The sequence below is a fragment of the Emydura macquarii genome, unplaced genomic scaffold (genome assembly GCF_026122565.2).
Source record: "Emydura macquarii macquarii isolate MOO-44397 ecotype Brisbane River unplaced genomic scaffold, CSIRO-AGI_Emac_v2 contig_1230, whole genome shotgun sequence".
In the NCBI taxonomy this organism is placed as follows: Eukaryota; Metazoa; Chordata; order Testudines; family Chelidae; genus Emydura; species Emydura macquarii.
Genome location: NW_027131367.1, coordinates 9,493,526 through 9,515,049, shown reverse-complemented (window position 1 = coordinate 9,515,049; position 21,524 = coordinate 9,493,526). Strand labels below are relative to the sequence as shown.

Here is a 21,524-nt window from a genome sequence, read left to right as displayed (position 1 = left end):
GGCAATATTTAAATCCTAATCTTGAAATGTCTGTTTAAAATTTAAAATGTGATGTTTGCCATGTGAGCCACCAGAGGGCAGCATTGTAGTTGGTATTTTTATACACTAGAGGCAACTAAAAAGCAGGCAGTGTTTTCTTGTGATCCAAAACAAACATTAAACAACAAAATATGATGTTATAAAATCATAGTGTTCAAGCAGCTGAAATATAAGTATATGTGTTCCATCTTAGGCCAGCATATTTAGGTTTACCAATGATATTTTCCAAAATTATATTTTCTCTGGATTTTTTTATGAAATATGAAAAAAATGAAGGAAGATAGAATTTTGTATTTCAGATCTTCCAAATTTTCCATGCAATTAATGACTTATGAGTTCAGAAACACAGGTGCATTTTGAGTGTGTATATTTTGTGTGCCGTATATTGGTGAAATACTGCAATTTTAAAATCTATAACCGTAAACAAGAAAAAAAAAAGACTTAATATGTAGGTTAACAAACTGAACTCTCAAGTACACTGTGATTTATGCCCAGTCTAAGGCCCATTTTCACAGACAGAAGAGAGTAAAGGGACCTCAGTGTAAATGAGAATTCAGGCCCCCTTTTTAAAATGTTGTCTTATGGCCGTCTGTAGTAGAAATGTGGTATATATGTATGTTTGCAGAAAGTTGCAGATCAGTCTGAGTTGAATAATTAAGCAAGAGCACAAAGGAGATAATAGAGAGACAAGATGGGTGAAGTAGTATCTTTTATTGGACCAACATCTGTTGGGGAAAGAGACAAGTTTTTTCAACTTGCACAGGGCTCTTCTTCAGGTCTGGGAAAGGAACTCAGGCCTGGTCTACACTACATACTTACTACAGTATTACTACATCACGCAGGGGTGTGAAAAATCCATACCCCTGAGCAACATAGTTATACCGACCTTAACACCCCCCACCCTTCCATGTAGACAGCGCTATGTCCACTGTTCCACCTTCTGTTTAGCTGTGACACTGAGTACCTTTTCCAGACCTGAAAAAGAGCTCTGTGCAGCTCAAAAGCTTGTCTCTTTCACCAACAGAAGTTGGTCCAATAAAAGATAATCTCACCCTTGTCTCTCTAGTATCTTTGGACCAACATGGCTACAACACTGCAAAAAGCAAATAATGTTGTTCTTATTATTCCTACAATTCTCTCTTGTCTCCATTGATGAAGCTTAGAGTCTCTCCTCCCTTGCTGAGATCAGTCTGATTCAGGAGTTGCCTGAAAAGTCCCTTGTATAGCTCTGGAGGCTGGTTTCTTCAAATACAAATTAATGCATCTGAGAAATGGATTAACTGGTAGAGAAACTTCCCTTAGTCAGCTAGGTCAGTAAACCTGGCTAGAAAAAATGTTGTTTATGGTTCATTTTTATAGCAAGTTCATTTTTGATGTAATGCCATTGATATCTATCTGACCTTCTCAGAGATTTTACACTGACTTCCATCACTGTAGAAACTGAATAATTTCAGCTGGTGTATTTCAATTCAGAGATGAGTTCTTTATCAGCAGTATTTCTGTAATTTATGTTTTACAAATGTTGAATTCCTTTAACACTTGTGATAGACACGTGTTCATTCCATATTTGAGAACCTTGTTGTGAATGTTCAAGTCATTGGACTGTGACATAATCTATGTTAGCAGAATACGGTACCTGCCATGTGGGGCCCTAATCCTGTTCCATTCATTCAGAGCAGTCTGCCTGCATGAGAGCCATGTTGATTTCAATGGGATTCTGAGTCCACACAAGGAGGTCTACCCACAGGGAGAAAAATGGCAGGATTGGGCGATAGATTGGTTGAAGGCAATTTAATTCTAGTATGTCATGAAGAAGTACTAACCAACCAACTGGACTTCAATATTGAGTAGTCAGAGACCATAGCCATTTTATTATTTATTTCAATGACAAGTGAAAGGCTAAACAAGTGACTGACTGAGGTTCTCGTGCTCACTCAAACCATCATGAAGACCAGAGATATAGTGGCAATGTTATCATTTGCCTTACTTACATGATAGCAAAGCAAAAACAGCCTGCAGCACAGACACAAAAATAGGACAGAATGGGATAGTCATCTTCTCTCACAACTGAAAAAGAAAAACAATATAAAAATGGAACAGCTAGGCCAGGTGAGCTATGCTTGAGATTCCTGCAGGACAGGACAAGAAGTAATGGGCTTAAATTGCAAGGGTGATGTAGACATTACGAAAAACTTCCTAATTGTCAGGGTTGTTAAGCATAGGAACAAATTACATAGGGAGGTTATGGAATCTCTGTCATTGGAGGTTTTTAAGAACAGGTTAGACAAAGACCTGTCAGGGATGGTCAGTTAACACTTAGTCCTGCCTCAGTGCAGGGGATTGGACTAGATTACTTCCAATCCTACATTTCTATGAATCTGTGATTGTCAGGCAATTAATAATATAATGTTTTTAAAAATGAATATGGTATAGTTGAGTGGTTAGAAAAATTGGTCAGCATATTTTTCCCTTAAAGCAGTTATAATAGTGAGTCTGATGCTGTCTGGTGCATCCATAGTTTTTCTGCACAGTAATAATTTTTGAATGTTCAATACTGATTTATAGAACCAAAGTGTTGAATGTAGTATTGATGATTATTTCTTTGTGCCTTTCGAAATCTAGCACTTATAACACTTTCCTTCATTGTGTAGTTATTCTACTAAACAGCAGCACAAGAGATCTGTATTACTAATGGAAACCACTAACTCACAGATTAAATTTTATTGGTCCAGGCAGAAAGTCTGGCCAACCTTGGCTCTTTCTTAAGTTCGTGGATTCAAAAGTATATGATAAACTGTTGCAATTAGAAAGTTCTTTCAGTTGCATCTTCATCAACAATCAATACAAAATGTCACACTTGGATTCTTTATTGTTACTGATTAGGATGGACGACTGAAGCCTGGAGACCAGCTTGTATCTGTAAACAAGGAATCAATGATTGGCGTCTCCTATGAAGAAGCAAAAAGTATAATCAACAGAACAAAGCTGAGGTAACTATTTTACAATAACAGCTGAACCCCCAAATGATGTCTTGTACAAGATTTCTTTGAGTAGTTTGAAATATTTTGTCAAACATGTTTGAAGTAAGGAGAAGACAAGTTCATGCCTCTGAAATATTAAATACGTTACCACAAAAATGCTCAAATATGTTACTAATCAAAGTGATGCAAAATTGTTATGAAAATTAACCAGCTCAGTTATAAAATCTACTCATCTGTCCTTGACCTTCATAACTATTGATAGTGGGGAATGAAGTAAAACAGAGTGTCAAAAAATTCTCACCCCACGAGATTTGGACAAGTAGAATTTTGCATGGCTCCTTTATGATTTTATGGATAGTGTTGGATGTGACATATGAAAAACGTTTATTTTTAAATTTAGACCCGAATCTGCCTGGGAGATCGCTTTTATCAGACAAAGAATTTTCCCCAATTACTCAGAAAATCCTCAAAACCCTTGCAGTCTCTTGACATCTTCTACTGGACGTGGACAGCAACAGACACTACTAGCATTAAATCTTCTTTCACTTCCTAATGAGAATCCCGCTCGAAAGGTGTCCACACCCAACCCTGTGAGTACAGTCTCTTTGTTTTAAGACAAGCCAAGTAAGAGGTTAATTTTCTAAATTAAAGAAATCCTATTGCATCTTTTTTCCATATTTCAGTATTAGATTAATGGTTTACCATTCTAGTAAGTAAATGATTGGACCCCTCCTCAAAACATGCACTTGTCTGGGGTATCAGGACCATTCTAGGAGGTATGTAAGATCTCTGTAGAATCAACAGTACTAGCCAGTGTAATGGGAATATTAACTGAAATCATTAGCTGACTGGTCATGTCACCTTTCAATTAAATTGTGATCCTAGGTAGTCAAATTCTTCTTTTAAAAAATAAATATCTAGCTATTTCCATTTTATATTTCAGATATGGAGGAGATTTTGAATATTAGTAAAGCGTGAATAATGTATTATTTAAACATTTTTTACAGTGCTTATTACTATAGCATTGGGATTTATGTACAGCTTAAACCGAAAAATAAGAATTACATGAAGCCACCTGAAATGTGTTTTCTAATGTCAACATATCATTTTTGTCAGACTAAAATCAAACAGGAAATAAGCTCCTTATGCCCCACCAAAACAAAGCAGATAAAAACTAAACCAGATAAAAATGTCTTTAATGTAGTGCAACTCTTGCTAGACTTGGGCTCCGGCAGACCTCGTGGGGGGGCTCTCAACTTCCTGCCACTGGTCATGCAGTATTTAACTCTGGTAACTGAGAGCAAGAAATTCCCATCTGATCTTAGCTGCTGCAACAGGATGTAGGGTGAGACCAGATGACATATGGGACACTTGGCAGTTCTTCCCTTTGGATTTCAAACCTTGTTTACTGGGATGCCAGCTACTTGTGATTATTTGCTTTATTTGCATGTATCCTTTCTGGTATATGGTATGCCTGAGTAGCATGCTAGTGAGGAGCTGCATACTAACTTCTGTTAATAGACCTATCTCTCCTGTGTGAAATGTGTTTCTCTCCCTGGCTTTTGGAAACTGTTGACAAGTTGCTTCAATAAAAAAGAAGTTTTTTAAAATAGTAAATGTTTACACCTTTCAATGATGATAGTGTTTGGAGAGGGAATACAGATTACTGTAAATCTTTGTGTAGAACTCAAAGTTCTAGAGATGTTGTTATTATAACACTGAAGGAAAAATATAAACAAACATTTTAATTAATGTAGTGCATCTTTAGTGCAAATTAAACTATTTTAGTGTGCGATAGTGTGAAAGTTTGGAAGACCAAGGGAAACCGACTGTTTTAGAACTGCCCTCTGTTTTCTGTTGTGTTTTTTTTTTAAATATATTTAATTTATAGTTCTTTTTAGAGGTGAACAAAATATTCTCTTTGAATAAGCTGGCATTATAAAGTTATTTTTTAAAGGCTATGTAGTCAAAGGAAATGATTCCCCTGTGTTCATATTTGAAATACATGCCCACATATTCCTTTTCAGAAACATCCTGAATAGGGTGCAGCCACATATTTTGGTGTTCATTGTGATGGTTATTTGCAGATAATGAACTTGAGCAACTAGAAAATATTATCATGTTTATTATATTTCTATTGTATTATGCTAAGTTTGTGTATACTTAAGGCATTGCCATAAAGACAGAACCTTTCAACTATAACTCACCAGGTCACGTTCAGCATTGGTTCCTAATGACCCACTGTTATTTGATAGTTGTTCAGCAGCCTATACCCTATGACTTTGGTCTCAATCAGGTTCCCTGTTCCATGTCACATAAACTGTCACATTAGGAACTAATGCTCTGTCTGCTAATACTCTTGGCAAAAAAGCAAATAATTGGCTAGACCATGAAGACAACTCTAGAGGTGTTCCATCCAGAACAGGTTGGAGCACATTGTGGTGTGAGAGAGCTTGCAGTGACACTGATAGGCATGGAGACCTGATGAAAGACCGTCACTTTTGCAGCTTTCACCAGCACTAAAATTCAGGTGCAGAAAACAAGATGAGGAGAAAACAAGCCCTGTGAAACAACCAGAGCAAGTGTTTCAATGTTAAAGAAGTTTTTTCTAATATGTTACATGCTTTACAATATACTGCACCCTATTAAATATGTGGCAGTGGGGCCCTCTCTTCTGTTTCAGCACTAGGCTTGACACTTTTGTACAAACCTCATCAGTAATCATCCATAATAAGTTTTTTAATAAAAGGTCTCATTTATAGGCTCTCTATTAAAATGTCTACATATTAGAAATCACATATGCTTTCTGAATTGAACAATAACTCTTTAAAAGCTGTAAAATCATCAGTGTGGGCTATGCCTCAGACAGAGCATGTTTACATCGGCTTGGGTTACTTTTTAAATAGTATCATATAAAAAGTACTCTGTAGCACTTAGGCACAATGGGTATATCACAGTAGCCTTTACATTCTGAATGTCATTGCTTTTTATGGTGTCTGTAAGAGTTTAAATGTAACATAGGTTTTTGGCTTCAGTGTTCTTCCAGTATTGCTTTAATCTATCCAGCCACCCATTTTTTTTTTTTAAAGATTAACAAGTCTGGTCTTTGACCTACTTTAGCAAATGTCGTTTCATGACTTGTGATGTTCTTTCATAGATGAAAACTGGATTCAAGAAGAGAGAACAATCTCCAATTACTTCTGCAGACAGCAGCCCTGCCGATGTGTCTGCTCCTGGTAAATGCTTATTTAATTCTCTTTTCCTCTTATTTTTTTGCAAATTACCCTTCTACAGAAGATAGTACACAATGTGACTTATTGGGCTTTACAGAAAGGTAAATGGGCCATTTTTCTAGCAGTGAATAAAAGGCTAAAATGAATGGATTTTCCAACAATCCCTGTCAAATATAACTTGTGTGGGACAGTTTCTTGGACAAATCGTTGAAACTAAACAAAGATCATAACGTTTGCAGTACGGCAGTAGTAATCAACAGCAGACGCAGTTGAAACCAGATAATGAAGACTCATATATAAATCAAGACTAGGTTGCCATAGAAACAGTGCTTTCTCGGTTTGATAAAATACTGTAGAAGTATATTGCATGTATTTCTTTTAAAGAGGGCAGATTTTTTTTAATTTTAGGAACAGAAATAACTGTTAAAGTGGCTTGTTCTTTCAGTTATATAGGGAGGTTATATTAAGAAATTATTTTTTACTTAAAACACTGCTATGGAATTTTCTGTATTTATTTGAGAGCCATAATGTTTAAATAAAGGTGATAATCATATTGATCATATCTCTAGAGATCTATTTTAGAGGTGCTGACACTAAATTCACAAGAAAGGTGAAAGATCAGCGCTCCGATTTTTTTCCAACAACCAGATCTGACTTGCCAGTGATAAAATCCCTCATTGAGCTGATTTATATCGTGTATACACAGTGAAAATGCACAGGCATAACATACGCAGTTACATTGGTGTTAAATATGCTAGGCTAATGGTTGGGCTCTGTACTGCTATGCAATACGCCTGAGCCCTCTTACCGCTCATTTGCTACAAATGGGGACAGTGTGTTCATTACATCCACCTCTCTAATTGATCAGTCCACCTGATCAAGAACTACATTCTGATGTGTCAAGAGAGGGAAGGGACCAATATAGACAACCAAATTCATCCCTAGTGTCACTCCACTGACATTACCTAAGTTGCACTAAACATTCATGTGGCCCATAATAGATACCCTAATTCCACATGAAGCAGTCTTACTGGGATCCTCACCAACTTTGCATAAGTAGAGACATTCCCTAAGGAGTTAACTGGTTGGTTATCAACTTTTGGAACTGGAGAGTTGACCGTATTTCATACAGCTTGAGTTAAATAATCAGACATCTCTATTGTACTGCCCATGAAAACTACAATGACTAGATTAGATCAGAAACATTACAAGACATAGGCTCCTCTGACCTACCATTTAGGACTTTTCTTTTGGTTAAAAGGATGGGGTACAGCTCTGGGGTACATGAGAGCTGAGCCACTACCATTTTTCTTTTCCAAACCCAGGCCTCTCAAACCAATGTACTTTTTAAATGAGGAATCTATGCAAGAGACAAAACACAGAGGTTGGGGCTTAGTAGGAATGAAAATATCCCCCTTCCCTCCCCGATCAAAATGGTGGGGAGATGTATCTATTTTGGATACAGTTAAAGATTTTGGACATTTGTGGTATAACAAACCTAGGGGTTATCTTCCTCCTACCCTATTAATGTACTATGGAAAAAATGTAGCCATCTCAAGGGGTTGGGGTAGGTGAGCATAATGAGTCTAAGTACCCATTCTTCAGGATTGACACATACAGTTTAGTTGTACCCATGTTGGTCCCAGGGTATTAGAGAGACAAGGTGGGTGAAATAATATATTTTATTGGACCAACTTTTGTTGGTGACAGAGACAAGCTTTTGAGATTATAAAAAGCTTCTTCACTGAAGAACAGCTTTGTGTAAACTTGAAAGCTTCTCCTCCCACCAACAGAAGTTGATCCAACAAAAGATATTATCTCACTCACCTTGTGTCTTTCTATCATGCAGTTTAGTCAGGGCCAGATTCTCAGCTGGTGAAATTTCATTGGCTTCAGTCCACTGATAGAATTGAATTAATTGGATTAAATCAGATGAAGTCAGTGAAACTACATCTGAGAATCTGAGACCTCAGTTTTGGATATTTATTCCTGTGTATTCACCACAAAAACATCATTTGCCAAGATCAGTCCCAGTGAGAACAGATTCCCGATGGTATTTAAAAAGACACTAAGAAGGCCACAATATATTACCAAGCATAAAAAAGATGGCTCTAGCAGTTGCTGTACAATCTATATTATACTATCCCCTATTCTATCTCTGGACTTCCTTCTTTCTGTGCTCATTTGACAACATATCCTTGACTGGAACTGCTACTTCTATCACACACCTCTTCTTCTTCAAGGCTAATGTGTGATAAAGAAATAGCTCTTGGTTCAAAAATTGCTGTGATTAAGAAAAATCAGCATAAGTTTGAGATGTGCTTGAAAGAATTAATGCATAAAACCCATGATCCAGTAGTTTTGTGAGCTTAGTATCCACACACTGCATTTAGTGGAGCTATGCCGATTTACTCCTGCTGTCTTCAGAATTTAATGTAGCATACTAGCATTATTATTGTTACAGGTTTCCAAAAATATGTTTTGTTTTACATTCTGTGCACATATAGAGAATGTAAATTAGTTTGAGCTTGGAAACAGATGATTTGTGAATTACGAAATCCAGTTTTGTTTTGATTTTTGTTTTGTAAGTAGTTTCTTCTATTCTGTGTTTTGGAGATGGTCCTAAACTGCAGAGTACTGAGATTTTCAGATGCAAGTTTTTGTTCGAGCGCATCTCAATCTCCTCCTTGATGAAATAATAAAATAGGATTTAAGAACTAATTAAGAAGACTATAGTTAATATGTGAGTGTTCCTCAGAATTTCAGCCTTTTAATAAGAAGTGTTTTGGATGTCTTTCCAAATTAGGGAGTGTAATAATTTAACATTGATTAGTCTATCCACAGCATGTTCCGCTTTGTACCAGGCCCTGTGCAAAAATTCAGCCAGTGGATTTTTTTTGTTCTATTTTTAATAAAACATTAGTGCATCTAAAAGCCAAATGAAGCTACCAGTTTTCTGCAGTGCGTATAGCCTGTGGTCAAAGGCCCTCAAGGGCCTCCTGCTATTTTTCTGGTTTACTGAGTTGTTTCTCTAGCAGACTAAGAGAGCCCGAGCACACTGGGAAAGCTATAGTTGATTTTTCCCCAGTCGTTTTCCCTGCAAAAGAAATCTGTAGTGGTAGGTGTAAAATCTTTTGTGTTGGCTGCTTATAATTTTGGACTCATTTTTTCCCAGCATTTATAATTTTCATGTAAGGGAAACTAAATAATTGCTTTCTAATGCATTAATGCGTTGTTTAAATTCTGTAAAATTGTTACACTCCTATCTGAAAGGAGAGATCAGAGAGGAGGGGCACAGTGGATGGACAGGCCCTCGATAAAGGGAGTTTCCCATTTCTATTAGGCAAGAGGAGAAGCCAGATGGGATTCGCTCCAGGCAAGATCCCTAATTCAGCTCCGCCCCTTGGTGGCAAGAGATAATCCCTTCTCTTGACCTAATGCCTCCTGCTATTTCCTCAGAGAATATGTAAAACCGACCAGTTCCTTAGGTTAAACACTTGGAATTGACTGTTGCAGCAAAGGTTAAAAAATGAGTGACATCTCTGAAGATTTTCTTGTGAATTCATGAATGTTTTTCCCTGCCTGTTTCCAAAGGCACTCTTCATGTATGTCCATGAAAGAAGATAGTGTCACAAGTATAAGCTATGTGTTTTTGTTATGAAATGAACTTTGCATGCTACATACTTTCGTTAATCCTCCCTCCCATTTTGATGGATAATTATAAAATGGTTTAACAGTGGTTAAACAATGTCTGTATTTCCTCTTCTGGTTATTTAATGATTATTTTAGTAATGTAACTTTTAGCATTTAAGAAAAAAGTCATAATAAACATTAGAGTTCATTCTGGCCATCAGGTGATTAGCTGGAATTATTTTGAACAGCAGGACTTCAGAACACATCCTTCAGAGGGAAAAGTTCCAATTAAATTTCCAATTAACATACAATTTGTTGCCTCTTAGCTGTTGCTTCCAACTGGACTGATGATTATGGACCTCAAGAAAGAAAGATTTCTCTGAACCCCACTGTTCGTCTCAGAGCAGAGAAACTGGAGATGGTAAATAGCTTTTAATGTTTGTTTTCTATTTTTTGCCATAATCAGTGAGTATAAAATAGCTAAAGAAAATGTCTGGCTTGGTTACTGCATAAATAGGTCAAAAAGAAATTATTACTTCCCAATTGTATCGTTTTTTCAGGCTCGGTATCCATATCTGACTTTACTTATTGGGAAGATAACTAAATGGCTGTTAGGGTCAATCCATTTAATGTTTAACTGCACTATTTGCTGGGCATCTTAAGAGCACACAACATTGTTTTGAAAGAGGATATTGAAACAAGGAATTTCATTCCTTCCTATTCATCCTTCCTTCTGTCCTGAGGGTTTTATACTGCCACCCATCACTGTAGTATCTGAGTGCATCTCACATAAATCGATAGCAATAGCAAAGTCTCCAATGGGGTGGAGTCTCTGGCACACAAAATTATAGCAAAACATTCAGAATATAAACAAGTGTTTTGTAATATGAAATAAAAGCTTGGTACAGAGGAAAGAGCAAAGTGCCAATGGCTCATAAATAGAAAAAATAAAGGCAAACAAAGCCATACTACATGAGACTTTTTTCATTAAAAAAGAGGCAGGGAGCTAAAATTGAAGGAGAGTAATATAGAGATACCCACAAAGGTAGATGGGCTATAATGAGTAAAAGAAGATGAAAGGAGCCAAAGAAAATGACCCTAGAAAGAAGTAACATCCTGTAGAAGATTCATGTGGGAAAATTAGAAACAGATGAGAGAGATGAGATGCTAAAGGAAATAAGATGCACAGAAGCACTGTAGAAGGGAAAATCAGATCCATACATTTTTGCTGAAACACGCAGTACATATTTAAATTGATTCTTTCACTTTCCCTAGCACTGTCAGCATACAATAATTTAATCTATCATTTTTATTTATCTTTCCTGCATGACAGCATATTTCAGAAGGAAATACAATAAATGGGCCTATTTTTCTACATTTTGATTTGTTTCTTGTTTTGATGATATCAAGAAGCAAGTGTCAGTAAAGGAGTATAGGATAAGGAACAGTGTTCAAAATACCAAGATGTTCTAATTATGGTTTCATAATTTGTTCACTGAGTTCATTTGAGAATGTTAAACTGCATTGTAAGTTCAGTTTATCCCTTTCAGCATTCCATAATTGGAGAGACTATAGTAGGGGAGTCTACAGTGTTAGCATTACTTTACCTTAAATAATACTGAAATCATTGGAGCAAGAGGATCTAATTGTGAGTTACAGGAAGTGTAGCTATACAGTGAAAATTGTCTTCAGGTCATCCAGGAACCCATTATAATCATCTAGAGAACAATAGATAGTAAAGATGGGGAAAAAACCGCTTGGGTCCTCTTGTTCGTGTCCCTGCCACAGAAGAATTGTTCCCTATTTTTTCACTTCTGTTTTTTTGTTTTTGATCTGGTTTAGTTTTAAATGGCCCTCGGGATGGAACTTCCACTCTTTGCTTAGGGAAACTGTAATGATTTAAGCCTCAGTTCAGCAAAGCCTCTGCAGGTATTTAACTTTAAGCACCTAAATGGTCCCACTGAAGTAGATAGGTCAATTTTAAGCACATAAGTAGCTCACATTGATGTGCTTAAAGTTAAGCACCTGCCTAGTCATCTAGTACCTTGGCCTTTGACGTGTAGAGCCACTTTTGCATGTTGCCCATATAAATTATGCTTGCCTGTTGGTAGTTTGTAATTTATGCATCAAATTGAAAGGTAACAGATTATAAAGATGAAATGCATGAGGCTTGCTTATTCCAACCATTTTCTCTCTTTTAGTCTCACTTCCATTTAAAAAAGCCTAATCCCTCTTCCCCCTTATCTCTCCATATATGAAAATCTTCTAGAGAAATGAATGTGTGATGATTGTGGAGGTACTCTGTAATGATTATTGACCTGACACCCAAAATCTGATTATATTCCCCAAATTAGATGGTTTGCTAAAATGGTGTGATAGACTTCCACTACTAGAGGAGTTTCAGATGGTTTTAACACCCTCATTTATAAGGAGACACAGCAAGCAGACAAGGGATTACAAGCCATTGAGACGGAATGGTCTAACTATCCAAACAAGGAAGCAGCCGTCACTGAAGTATTGCCCTACTTAGGTCAACTGGGAAAAACAGTATGAGGCAAAAGGAAGACTTTATTAATCGGCTCTGAAACAAAAAAACTATCAAGCAATATAGAAATTGAACCCAGGCAAACACAGAGTTGGTGGGGCATTTAAAAATTGAGCTGTCCTGAGAGAGGGAAGGCTGAGACAGTCCTAAGGCAGGTAGTCTGCAAAGAATAGCAGGGTATGCTGTCATTTGAAAGTTCCACATTGGTCCCCAGTCCAACCAAGGCACTTAAGTGCATACTTGACTTTGAGCACAGGAAGTCATTTTGTATGCAGCAGGACTGCTCGCATGTTTAAAGTATGCATGTTCTTGAGTGTTTTGTTGGACTAGGTTTTAACCGGGAGGTTTTTTTCTTGAGCATTTTGCCATTGACATAAGTTACTATCTTGTTCTGGATCCAGAAGCTATTTCTTTGGTATTTACTTTACCTCGGCCATTTTAATAACATTTAAAGAAAAATAGGTATGAGCATTGGGCTGTCCATTTAATTATGATGATCATCTTTGTGTGCAATATGCAAAATTTATGAAGAAATGTCTTTAGAATATGACATTTTTTCATTCATTCATTTAGAAGTCCAAGCTTCAGTACAATCAAGAGATTTAACTTTGATTATATTTCTACCTTAAAAAAATAGTCACTCATTTTCATATTTTGAAACCAGTATGTCTTTTAGGTTCAGTTAACTACTTCTGCATATAACTTCATTCATGTTAACATTTGGTTCTTTATTTCAGACTTTATTATTTTTAATGCAGCATTTGTACACTGTTTGCATGCCATTGAATGGTTGGTTTTTGCAAATAATTGTATTTATATGCAGTTTGCATATAAATATACACTTTACCACTACATTATGTTTTGTCCTCTCTGCTTCCATTAGCACTACAAAGAAACCATTTCCAGTTATATATAACATTATCTTGTACCCTGTGTAATGTGTGCTGTGTTTACTTCTTTTTTTTTTAACTGAGTTTTATGAAAGCGATTTGAGGTACACAAACTAATAATTCCCTGACTCAAAAACACTAGCACCAAATATAATTTAACTTGACAAAAATAAATAAATAAATCTGAGAGTGAAAGCAGATGCTGAAACTTGATATGAAAGAATTGTTTGTGTTGAAGGTCCAAGTGAGTCAAAATAGGGGTTTTATATGGAAGCATGGACATAAGTATGGCAGCTGATGCCCATTTTCCTTCTTAGCCTAGTATAGTTAGTTTCTTCAGCCTCAGGTAGCTTCTGATAAACCAACATTCAGATACTATGGCGATGAGAATAATATAAACATGGTGATAGTTCCAGCCTTAATGTTTTCAGACCAAAATATGATGGCCATGGAAAAATTGTACCAAACCACAAGTAGTACATATGAATAAAGACAGCTACCCTGGGGAGTCACCAGAGCCCATTCTGTCATCTTTCTTATTTATCTATGTTTGAAAAGGTTTAAGAAATAGTCACCACACAAGACAGATCTTGTTAGTAAAGCAGAGCTATAACGAAAAGGCATATTTCCCCACTGGAGGCAGAGCGCTTTAATCCCCATTTTTATTTTTTTAAACAACTCTTTGTCTTCTAGGCACTGAATTATCTTGGGATTCAGCCCACAGACGAACAGCAGCAAGTCCTGAGGCACCAACTACAGAAAGATTCTAAGGGGACAGTATCTTTTGGAGGTAACCATTTGTAGAGTGCCCTAGAAAAGAATGTAACATAGAAACAGAGAGCTTATATACCTTTTTATTTATTTTCAGTTATAAAACCTTCCCATCAATGTGAGTTACTATTATAATGAAAAACAATTCTCCATGGTGAGGTGAGATTGTGATTCCACTATTTAACAATAAACTTGCAATTCTGGAACTAGCCTGCTGTAATGGAAATCAGATTTTTCCTTTATGAAGAGCAGTCTGATCTCACTAGCCCTTAAGTGCATTTTTCTCTTACTTATAGTAAAGTCTGAGGTTTTTTAAAATAAAAATGGTTTTAGTCTTTAAGAAACCACTGCTTTCTTTCAAAAATAAAAACACAACGTATCTGTTTTATAGCAAATTCATTTTTGCAATCTACTTAATTCTAAACAATATTTCTTGTATGATAGTTTCCTAAGAACTAGTCATGAGATTGAAGCATACACTGTTAGTTTAGCTATTGTTAATTTAGGCATCACAAACCTTAGAAGTTAACCATTTTTCTTCCTTAAATTTCTCTTAAATATTAAAATGGGCTTCAAATCAGTAATTAAAAATATAGGTATACATTTCTATATTTTTAATTGCATAATAAATCAAAGGAATTATGTGTTATCATCCAGTTGTTCTATAAAATGACCTCGTGAATAACCAGAGCAATATTAGTTTCTTTCTAATTCTTGATCTCTGAAACTGAATTGTATCATTTTAGTATCTTATTTATTTAATATTTGTCCAATCCATGGGACTGAAATTAAAACAAAAGCTGAGAAAATATTAGCAAGCTCCTGGCTTCCTCATGGCTGGTGCATTTTTCCAGTTAAGATTTGGAGAGAACGGTGTCACCTATAATTAATATCACTTCCTACAGCAACTAAATAGCCCTGAAGTTGTCCGAGTATTTACCCTGCCTGTTTTGTTTAGCCTATAAGAACTGAGAGCAATAGGGCCAAAGGCTTCTATGGACTCCACATGGAGACCTCCCTCTGCCCTATTCAAAGCACAACATGATGTAGCTTCTGACCACAGCTAATTCTGGCAGAGGTGGGTGAGCTCATCAAATTGACAGTATCAGTCACTCACTGTGAGAGGCTTGGTATTTGTTATGGTGAAACTGGTGAAAATTCATGTTTTTTACTAGATTAATGAAAAAAGATGTTTTTGTGCTGAATTTTTCTCTATAGTGAAAGTTTATTCCCCTCCTCAGCCATCCAAAAACCATACAAATTCTGTGTTTGACACACCAGTCTCATGTGGCTTTTCTTTGACTTCCTGTATGTTCCCAAATCCTTGGAAGTTATATGGTGTCATCTCGGTTGGTGGTATGGTTTGGATAGAACTGAACTATGTCCCTCTAGCCTCCAGTAGCCATTGCAGTAGTGAACTTCGTTTTTCATTCTAGCTAAACTGGTAGTTCAGACAAAGTTCATTGAGTCTGTAGTGACTCCATCCTAGGCAGGCCGCTGGCCCCCCCCCCACCCCACTCCCCAAAAAAAGCCACAGAATGTGCACACTACCCCATCGGTGTTTAGACGCTTACATAGGAAAAGGTAAAGCTGAGTGACACAAAACTTTCCCCTTTTCCTGTAGAGACAGGAAAGCTGGCCCTCGAAGGATCAGTGTACTGCAAAGGGGATCCTTTGCTGGTATAATTCTAGTATAGACTGCTCTAATTTACGCCAGGGACCTTCCAAGCATAAACCATCTCTACAGCAAGGGTGTGGTTTACATCACATTTTTTCCCCTTCCCCACATAGTGCAAGTTATGTACAGTTCAGTCACATACCAAGACCTGAGCATAAGTTTTAAAAACTCATTTTTATGATTTTTTACTTTTGGCCAAACTTTCTCAAATGAACTCTGGGCTGAGATGAGATGCTGCAGACAAAATTGCAGGTAGATTGTTTTATCTTTCAGGAAGTTAATCGAGGAGTTGAAAATCAGCCTTAAATGGGAGCTTAGCATTGAATTTGGAGAAGCTACTGCCACTCCATTATTTTGTCAGACCAGCACCGTACACAAGCACTGCATTCATTTTAAAAAGTAGTTGCATGCAGTTGTAAACTAGGAGAAAACAAACTTTGACTCATAAAATTTATGACACAGACTACAGTAATTAAACTCTGTTTTAGATTTTGTTCAGGTTGCAAGAAATCTGTTCTGTTTGCAGTTGGAGGAAGCAGGTGGTGGCCAAAGACCTATAACATTTGGTGCCAGTGAAATTGCCAGTTTATTAGATTCACAGGTAAAGTATCTGATGGAGCTCAGTAGCATTTATCTATTGTGAAGAATATGTTAACAAAGGTTGATTTACTTAAGATTATTCCAATTCTTGGACAAAGTTTTGAAACAGCTTTATATCATGGTTTTCTTTAAAGTAACCTAGTTCCTAAGAAGCCTTTAAAAATCCTTGCTAAAACAACCTTGTTTGGAGGAAGCAATTCACATAAATATGTTGTGAATTGGTCTGAGTGGTTAAGTGTTCTATTGAAGTTCCTTAAAGGGACTGCTGGTTGCTTCAAGCTGTGTGAGTAACAAACGATTATTTGGCACAGTGATTTGGACCTCTGTTGCACTTGGAAATCACTTTATTTTAGAGGTAATTTTTAAGAATGAAGGCCAAAATAGAACCCTGTTGGGATAGAAATACTGAATGTAATTTATTCCTTTATCTAAGATAAAATAGGAAGGAAGGTAGTCAGATTTATTGGTACTGTTTTCTCAGAAAATTTTGTGGATAATTTTTGTTAATCCATTTTAGCAAACACAATTATTTTTTCATTGCAGAAAAACCTGTGACTAGAGCTGGTCAGAAAATGTCAGTTAAAATATTTTGAGTTTAAACTTTTTTTTTTTTTTTCTTTTTTGGTTCATTTTTAGTTGATGAAAACCTACAATATTTTGGAGAAACAAATTGCATTTTCATTAATTTTTGTGGCTAAAAACTTCTTAATCCGTTCTACTTTCTTTTAACAAGACTCTTTTGTTAAAGAGATAAAGCATTTTGATAAATGAATTTAACCTAATATTAGTTTCTATTAACTTTCCCCTTTTTTCTTTCATATTTTAATACATGCAGCTTGTATCCTGTGATTCTTTAGAAATGGATGATGTGGAAAGACTTAAAAGAGAAAGAAATGAAACTTTAATAGAAATAAGTAAATTGAAGGTAATATTTAATTTTGACCACTTAAAAAAATCCATTTAAGGAAATATAGTATTTAACCTGAATTTGAAATGTATGTGTATAGCATAAAAAGTATTGATAAAAGAGAGGATAGTATTTAGTGATATCTGAAGAGCATATGTGTACAGTGTGTTTGAATTTACCTTTTTCCCTATACTGAATGCCTGTGCTTTTTCTAGTTAACTCTACTAGTTTATGACTGTTAGGGGAAATTAGACTCTAGACATTTCATAAAGGTACATTGTGTGTATATGATTTAACTGATCTATTTAGGAATTTATATGGCCCCAATCACCTTAATATCTGATCACCTTTTAGTACTTTTGAAAGATGCCAGATTGGCAGAATCAGAGACTTAAAGTCATCTATCCTCAAAACAATCACAGCAGAGAGACAGTAGTAGTGGAAACCTCCCCCCACCATCACTTGCCAATATATCTTAACCCTAACCTAACCTGTAGGGCTGGCGGCTGGAAGCTCTGTCCCCCCTTATGCCCATGGGGGCTGGTAGCTCTGGATCTCCCCAGCCACCTGCAGCAGCTCAGAGCTATGGGGACCCCCTGCCGCCCACGGTAGCTGAAAGCTCCGGGTGCCCCACCAGCTGGCTGACAGCTCTGGCAGCAGAAAATATTACAGAATTCTCTGAAAATCATGGAATCCATGATTCTGTGATCTCTGTGACCTAATCTCATCCTTAGGGATGATAAATCATTCAGGTTCAGTTCAGGAAATCATTCCTATTCATGCCAGCATATAAGCATGTGCTTAACTTCCATTGAAGTCAGTGAGATTTAAGTATGTACTTAAAGTTAAGCATGTGCTTCAGAGCTTTTCTGAATCAGGGCATGTGATAGCATTACCAGCTTTCCTCCTAAAACCAGCAGGTATCGGGTGCTACTCTTAATCAGTTCCCCAAAACTAAACTAGCATTTGATACTGAATGATACTAAGGCCCTCTTGGGATGGGAGATGAGGATTCTTAGTACCTTGCAGAAATCTCCCAGCACCTTACCAACTAAGCCTTTATAGCGTGCAGATCTTGAAATTTCTTTAACTGTCATGTCACTCTCACTTGTCTTCCACACATACATACCATAGAATAAATTCATTACATTGATAAATTCATCTTAAAGCCATTTGTTTGTTCCGTTCTCTCTCAATTCTTGTGTTTAACCTCAACCACGTTGTTCTCTTAAAAGGCTTTTGTGATAGCAAGATGGCACGTTAAGAAAATATATCTAGTATCTAGAGCAAAATCTTATACTTATTTGGTCACATCTGGAGTTTGTTCTTCTTCCCATTTAACTAGTCTAAAAAAGAAATACCTGTCTGGGATGTCATCGTCTCTTTTTAAAAAATATGTGGTGATCATTTAATCATATGGATTAACTGGAAATAAAAGTGCTGGTGCTTTGATCAATTTTTGTTTTGCTATTTCTATTATCTCTTTTAAATGTATGTCAAGGGCACCTAGAGCTTTGGATTCTTGTTTCTTTGTGCAGAGTTTATTTTAGACCAAAATCTAAATAAATAAATTAAATTAAATTTAAAATACCCAGTCTGTTGGAGAAATACATTTCTCTTTTAATCCAGTTTCATCAATGGATCTTCTTATTTCCTAGATACTAAGGAAATAAGCATTTTAGCAATACTTAAGATATTCACATTTCTAATCTTATATCAGCATTAAAAAAATCTGCCTAAATTATGTTTCTTATTATAGGCATACTGTGAACTTTTATTGGCATACTGTTTCCCCCTCTGTAATTCAAATTTCAGTATTTCCCAGCCAATATAGTAGTATAATTGATATTCCTGAATGACTGACAGTAATTAGTCTTAATTTGCTCAATAATAAGGCAACATACTGCTGATGTCCCTTTTAGAACATTAGACATAAAGTGTTCCCTGGACTTCTACAATAAATGCCTGAGATCAGAGGAGTTATTGCCTCCACTGTATACTAATACCGTGATATTTTAATTAGTATGTCTAACTTGTTTCAATCTTTGTAATTTTTTCAATTTAGTTACACTTATTGGCTATTGCTGAAAACTTCTGATTAAGATATACTTAAAAGAAAATATTCAGATAGTTACAGATTCACAGAAATCAGAGAATTATAGTATTGGGTCATTTAGGATACCATTTTACAAAGTTCTGAGTCCTTTTAACTGCCCACTAACTTCTGTATTGAAGGCACTCAGCAAGTTGCAGTATCCCAGATATTCAGCATACATTCTACTTTTTCTTTACCAAAAAAAAAAAAATCTTGCTTATTCTTAGTGTCTCACTGTCTTTTGTTGCACTAATAATCCCTCTCCTGTCAAATATTTGTAGACTGTAATGATGGCCCTTACCCCAACTAAATTGGTAGTTAATTTAATCTTTGCTCAATGCCCCAGGTTCGTCTTCGAGTGCTTGCTCATGTCCATTCCCGGTTTAGGTGTGCGTGCACGCCACATGCACCAATGCTGGAAAACTTTTTCCCCTAGTGGTACCCATATAAGCCAGCTCTAGCATCCCCTGCAGTGGTGCGCACATGCGTCCACATATAGCCACCACTGGCTCCTCCTCCCTCTCAGTTCCTTCTTGCCGCCAGTGACAGTGCTGGAACATCTCTTGCCTTCGCAAGTTTTCTTCATTAAACCTAGTGGTTTATTCATTGTTTTAGTGTATATAGTTATTTGTTCGGTTACAGTTAGATCTAGTTTGTTAGTTGTTAGAATCCCATCAGGGCCAACAGGAAGCGCCGTCACTTCTGTTCCTGTCAGGGCCTCAGTTCAGGCTCCATCACCAACACCTTTCTCCTCTCCTGGTTGGGGAGCCTCCTATATGCCTTTCTGCCGATACCATTGATCCACAAAGTTCTCCTGAAAGTGAAGAGAGACCACACATGGGTCATCCTTGTAGTGCCGGCATGGCCCTGACAACACTGGTTCATTGTGCTTGTAGAGCTAGCGGGACCCAGGCATTGGACCCCGCCGCTGCGCCCGCACCTCCTGTCCAAAATCAACATCACCTGCTCCACCTGGAACTGGCCTCCCTCCATTTGACAGCTTGGATGCTCCATGGCTGAGCCAGGAGGAGCAGGTCGGTTCAACCCAAGTTCAGCACATGCTCCTAGAAAGCAGGAAGCCATTGACCAGATCGGCCTGTAGGACTAAGTGGAATCGCTTCACCTGCCGAGCGACCAAATGCAGCATGTCCCCGACAGAGGCATCGATCCCAACAATCTTGAGGTATCTGCTCCACCCGAAACAAGAGGGATTGGCCTCCTCGTCAATCAAGGTCCATGTGGCGGCCATATCTGCTTTCCACCCTTTGGTGGAAGGTAGAACAGTCTTTTCACATGAAATGATTACTAGGTCTCTTAAAGGACTGGAAAGGCTTTTCCCACTGATAAGAGACCCTTCTCCGTGGTGGGATTTGAACTTGGTCCTATCCAGGCTCGCCAGACCACCTTTCGAACCCATGGCCTCATGCTCCTTCATGTACCTCTCCTGGAAGGTCACCTTCCTTGTCGCTATCATGTCCGCCAGGCGAGTGTCGAGATTAGGGCATTAACATCAGAACCACCCTATCCGGTGTTTTATAAAGACACGGTCCAACTATGCCTGCACCCAGCTTTTTTGCCTTAGCTGGTCTCCCATTTTCACCTGAATCAGGAGTTTTTCTTACCTGTTTTCTGCCCCAAACCGCACAGCTCCAGTGAGGAGAGGTGCCTGCACTCTCTCGATGTGAGAAGGGCCCTGGCATTTTACATCAACAGAACTAAGCCCTTCTGTCGTTCTACACAGCTCTTTGTGGCGGTTGTGGACTGGATGAAGGGTCTACCAGTTTCCTCGCAACATATTTCAAAGTGGATCACAGCCTGCATCCGACCCTGTTATGAGCAGGCTGGAGTTGCATCTCCAGTGTCCTTGACAGCCCACTCAACAAGAGCGCAGGCGTCATCTGTGGCCTTCCAAGCGCATGTCCCCATCCAGGACATCTGCAGTGCAGCTACCTGGTCATCGGTACATACCTTCGCATCCCATAGCCTTGATGCAGCAAGCTTGGGACGATGCTGGTTTCGGTAGAGCGGTGCTTCAAGTGTCACATCCATGAACTTCTGCCCGCCTCCGGAAACCCTGCTGGTGAGTCACCTAAATTGGGAATGGACATGAGCAAGCACTCGGAAAAGAAAAACAGTTACTTACTTTGTAACT

The 21,524-nt window shown here is 37.5% G+C and overlaps 1 protein-coding gene across 5 annotated transcripts in view; it reads left to right on the top strand.

Moving 5' to 3' along the window:
• STXBP4 (syntaxin binding protein 4) overlaps positions 1 to 21,524 on the top strand; it is a 113,892-nt gene that overhangs the window by 25,983 nt on the left and 66,385 nt on the right. For all 5 annotated transcript variants that reach the window (XM_067547425.1, XM_067547424.1, XM_067547426.1 and 2 more), the window contains 7 exons: positions 2,923 to 3,029; positions 3,421 to 3,610; positions 6,178 to 6,256; positions 10,213 to 10,307; positions 14,015 to 14,111; positions 16,259 to 16,371; positions 17,206 to 17,295. In XM_067547425.1, coding sequence (XP_067403526.1) covers positions 2,923 to 3,029; positions 3,421 to 3,610; positions 6,178 to 6,256; positions 10,213 to 10,307; positions 14,015 to 14,111; positions 16,259 to 16,371; positions 17,206 to 17,295 — 771 coding nt within the window. The remainder of the gene's footprint in view (positions 1 to 2,922; positions 3,030 to 3,420; positions 3,611 to 6,177; positions 6,257 to 10,212; positions 10,308 to 14,014; positions 14,112 to 16,258; positions 16,372 to 17,205; positions 17,296 to 21,524) is intronic.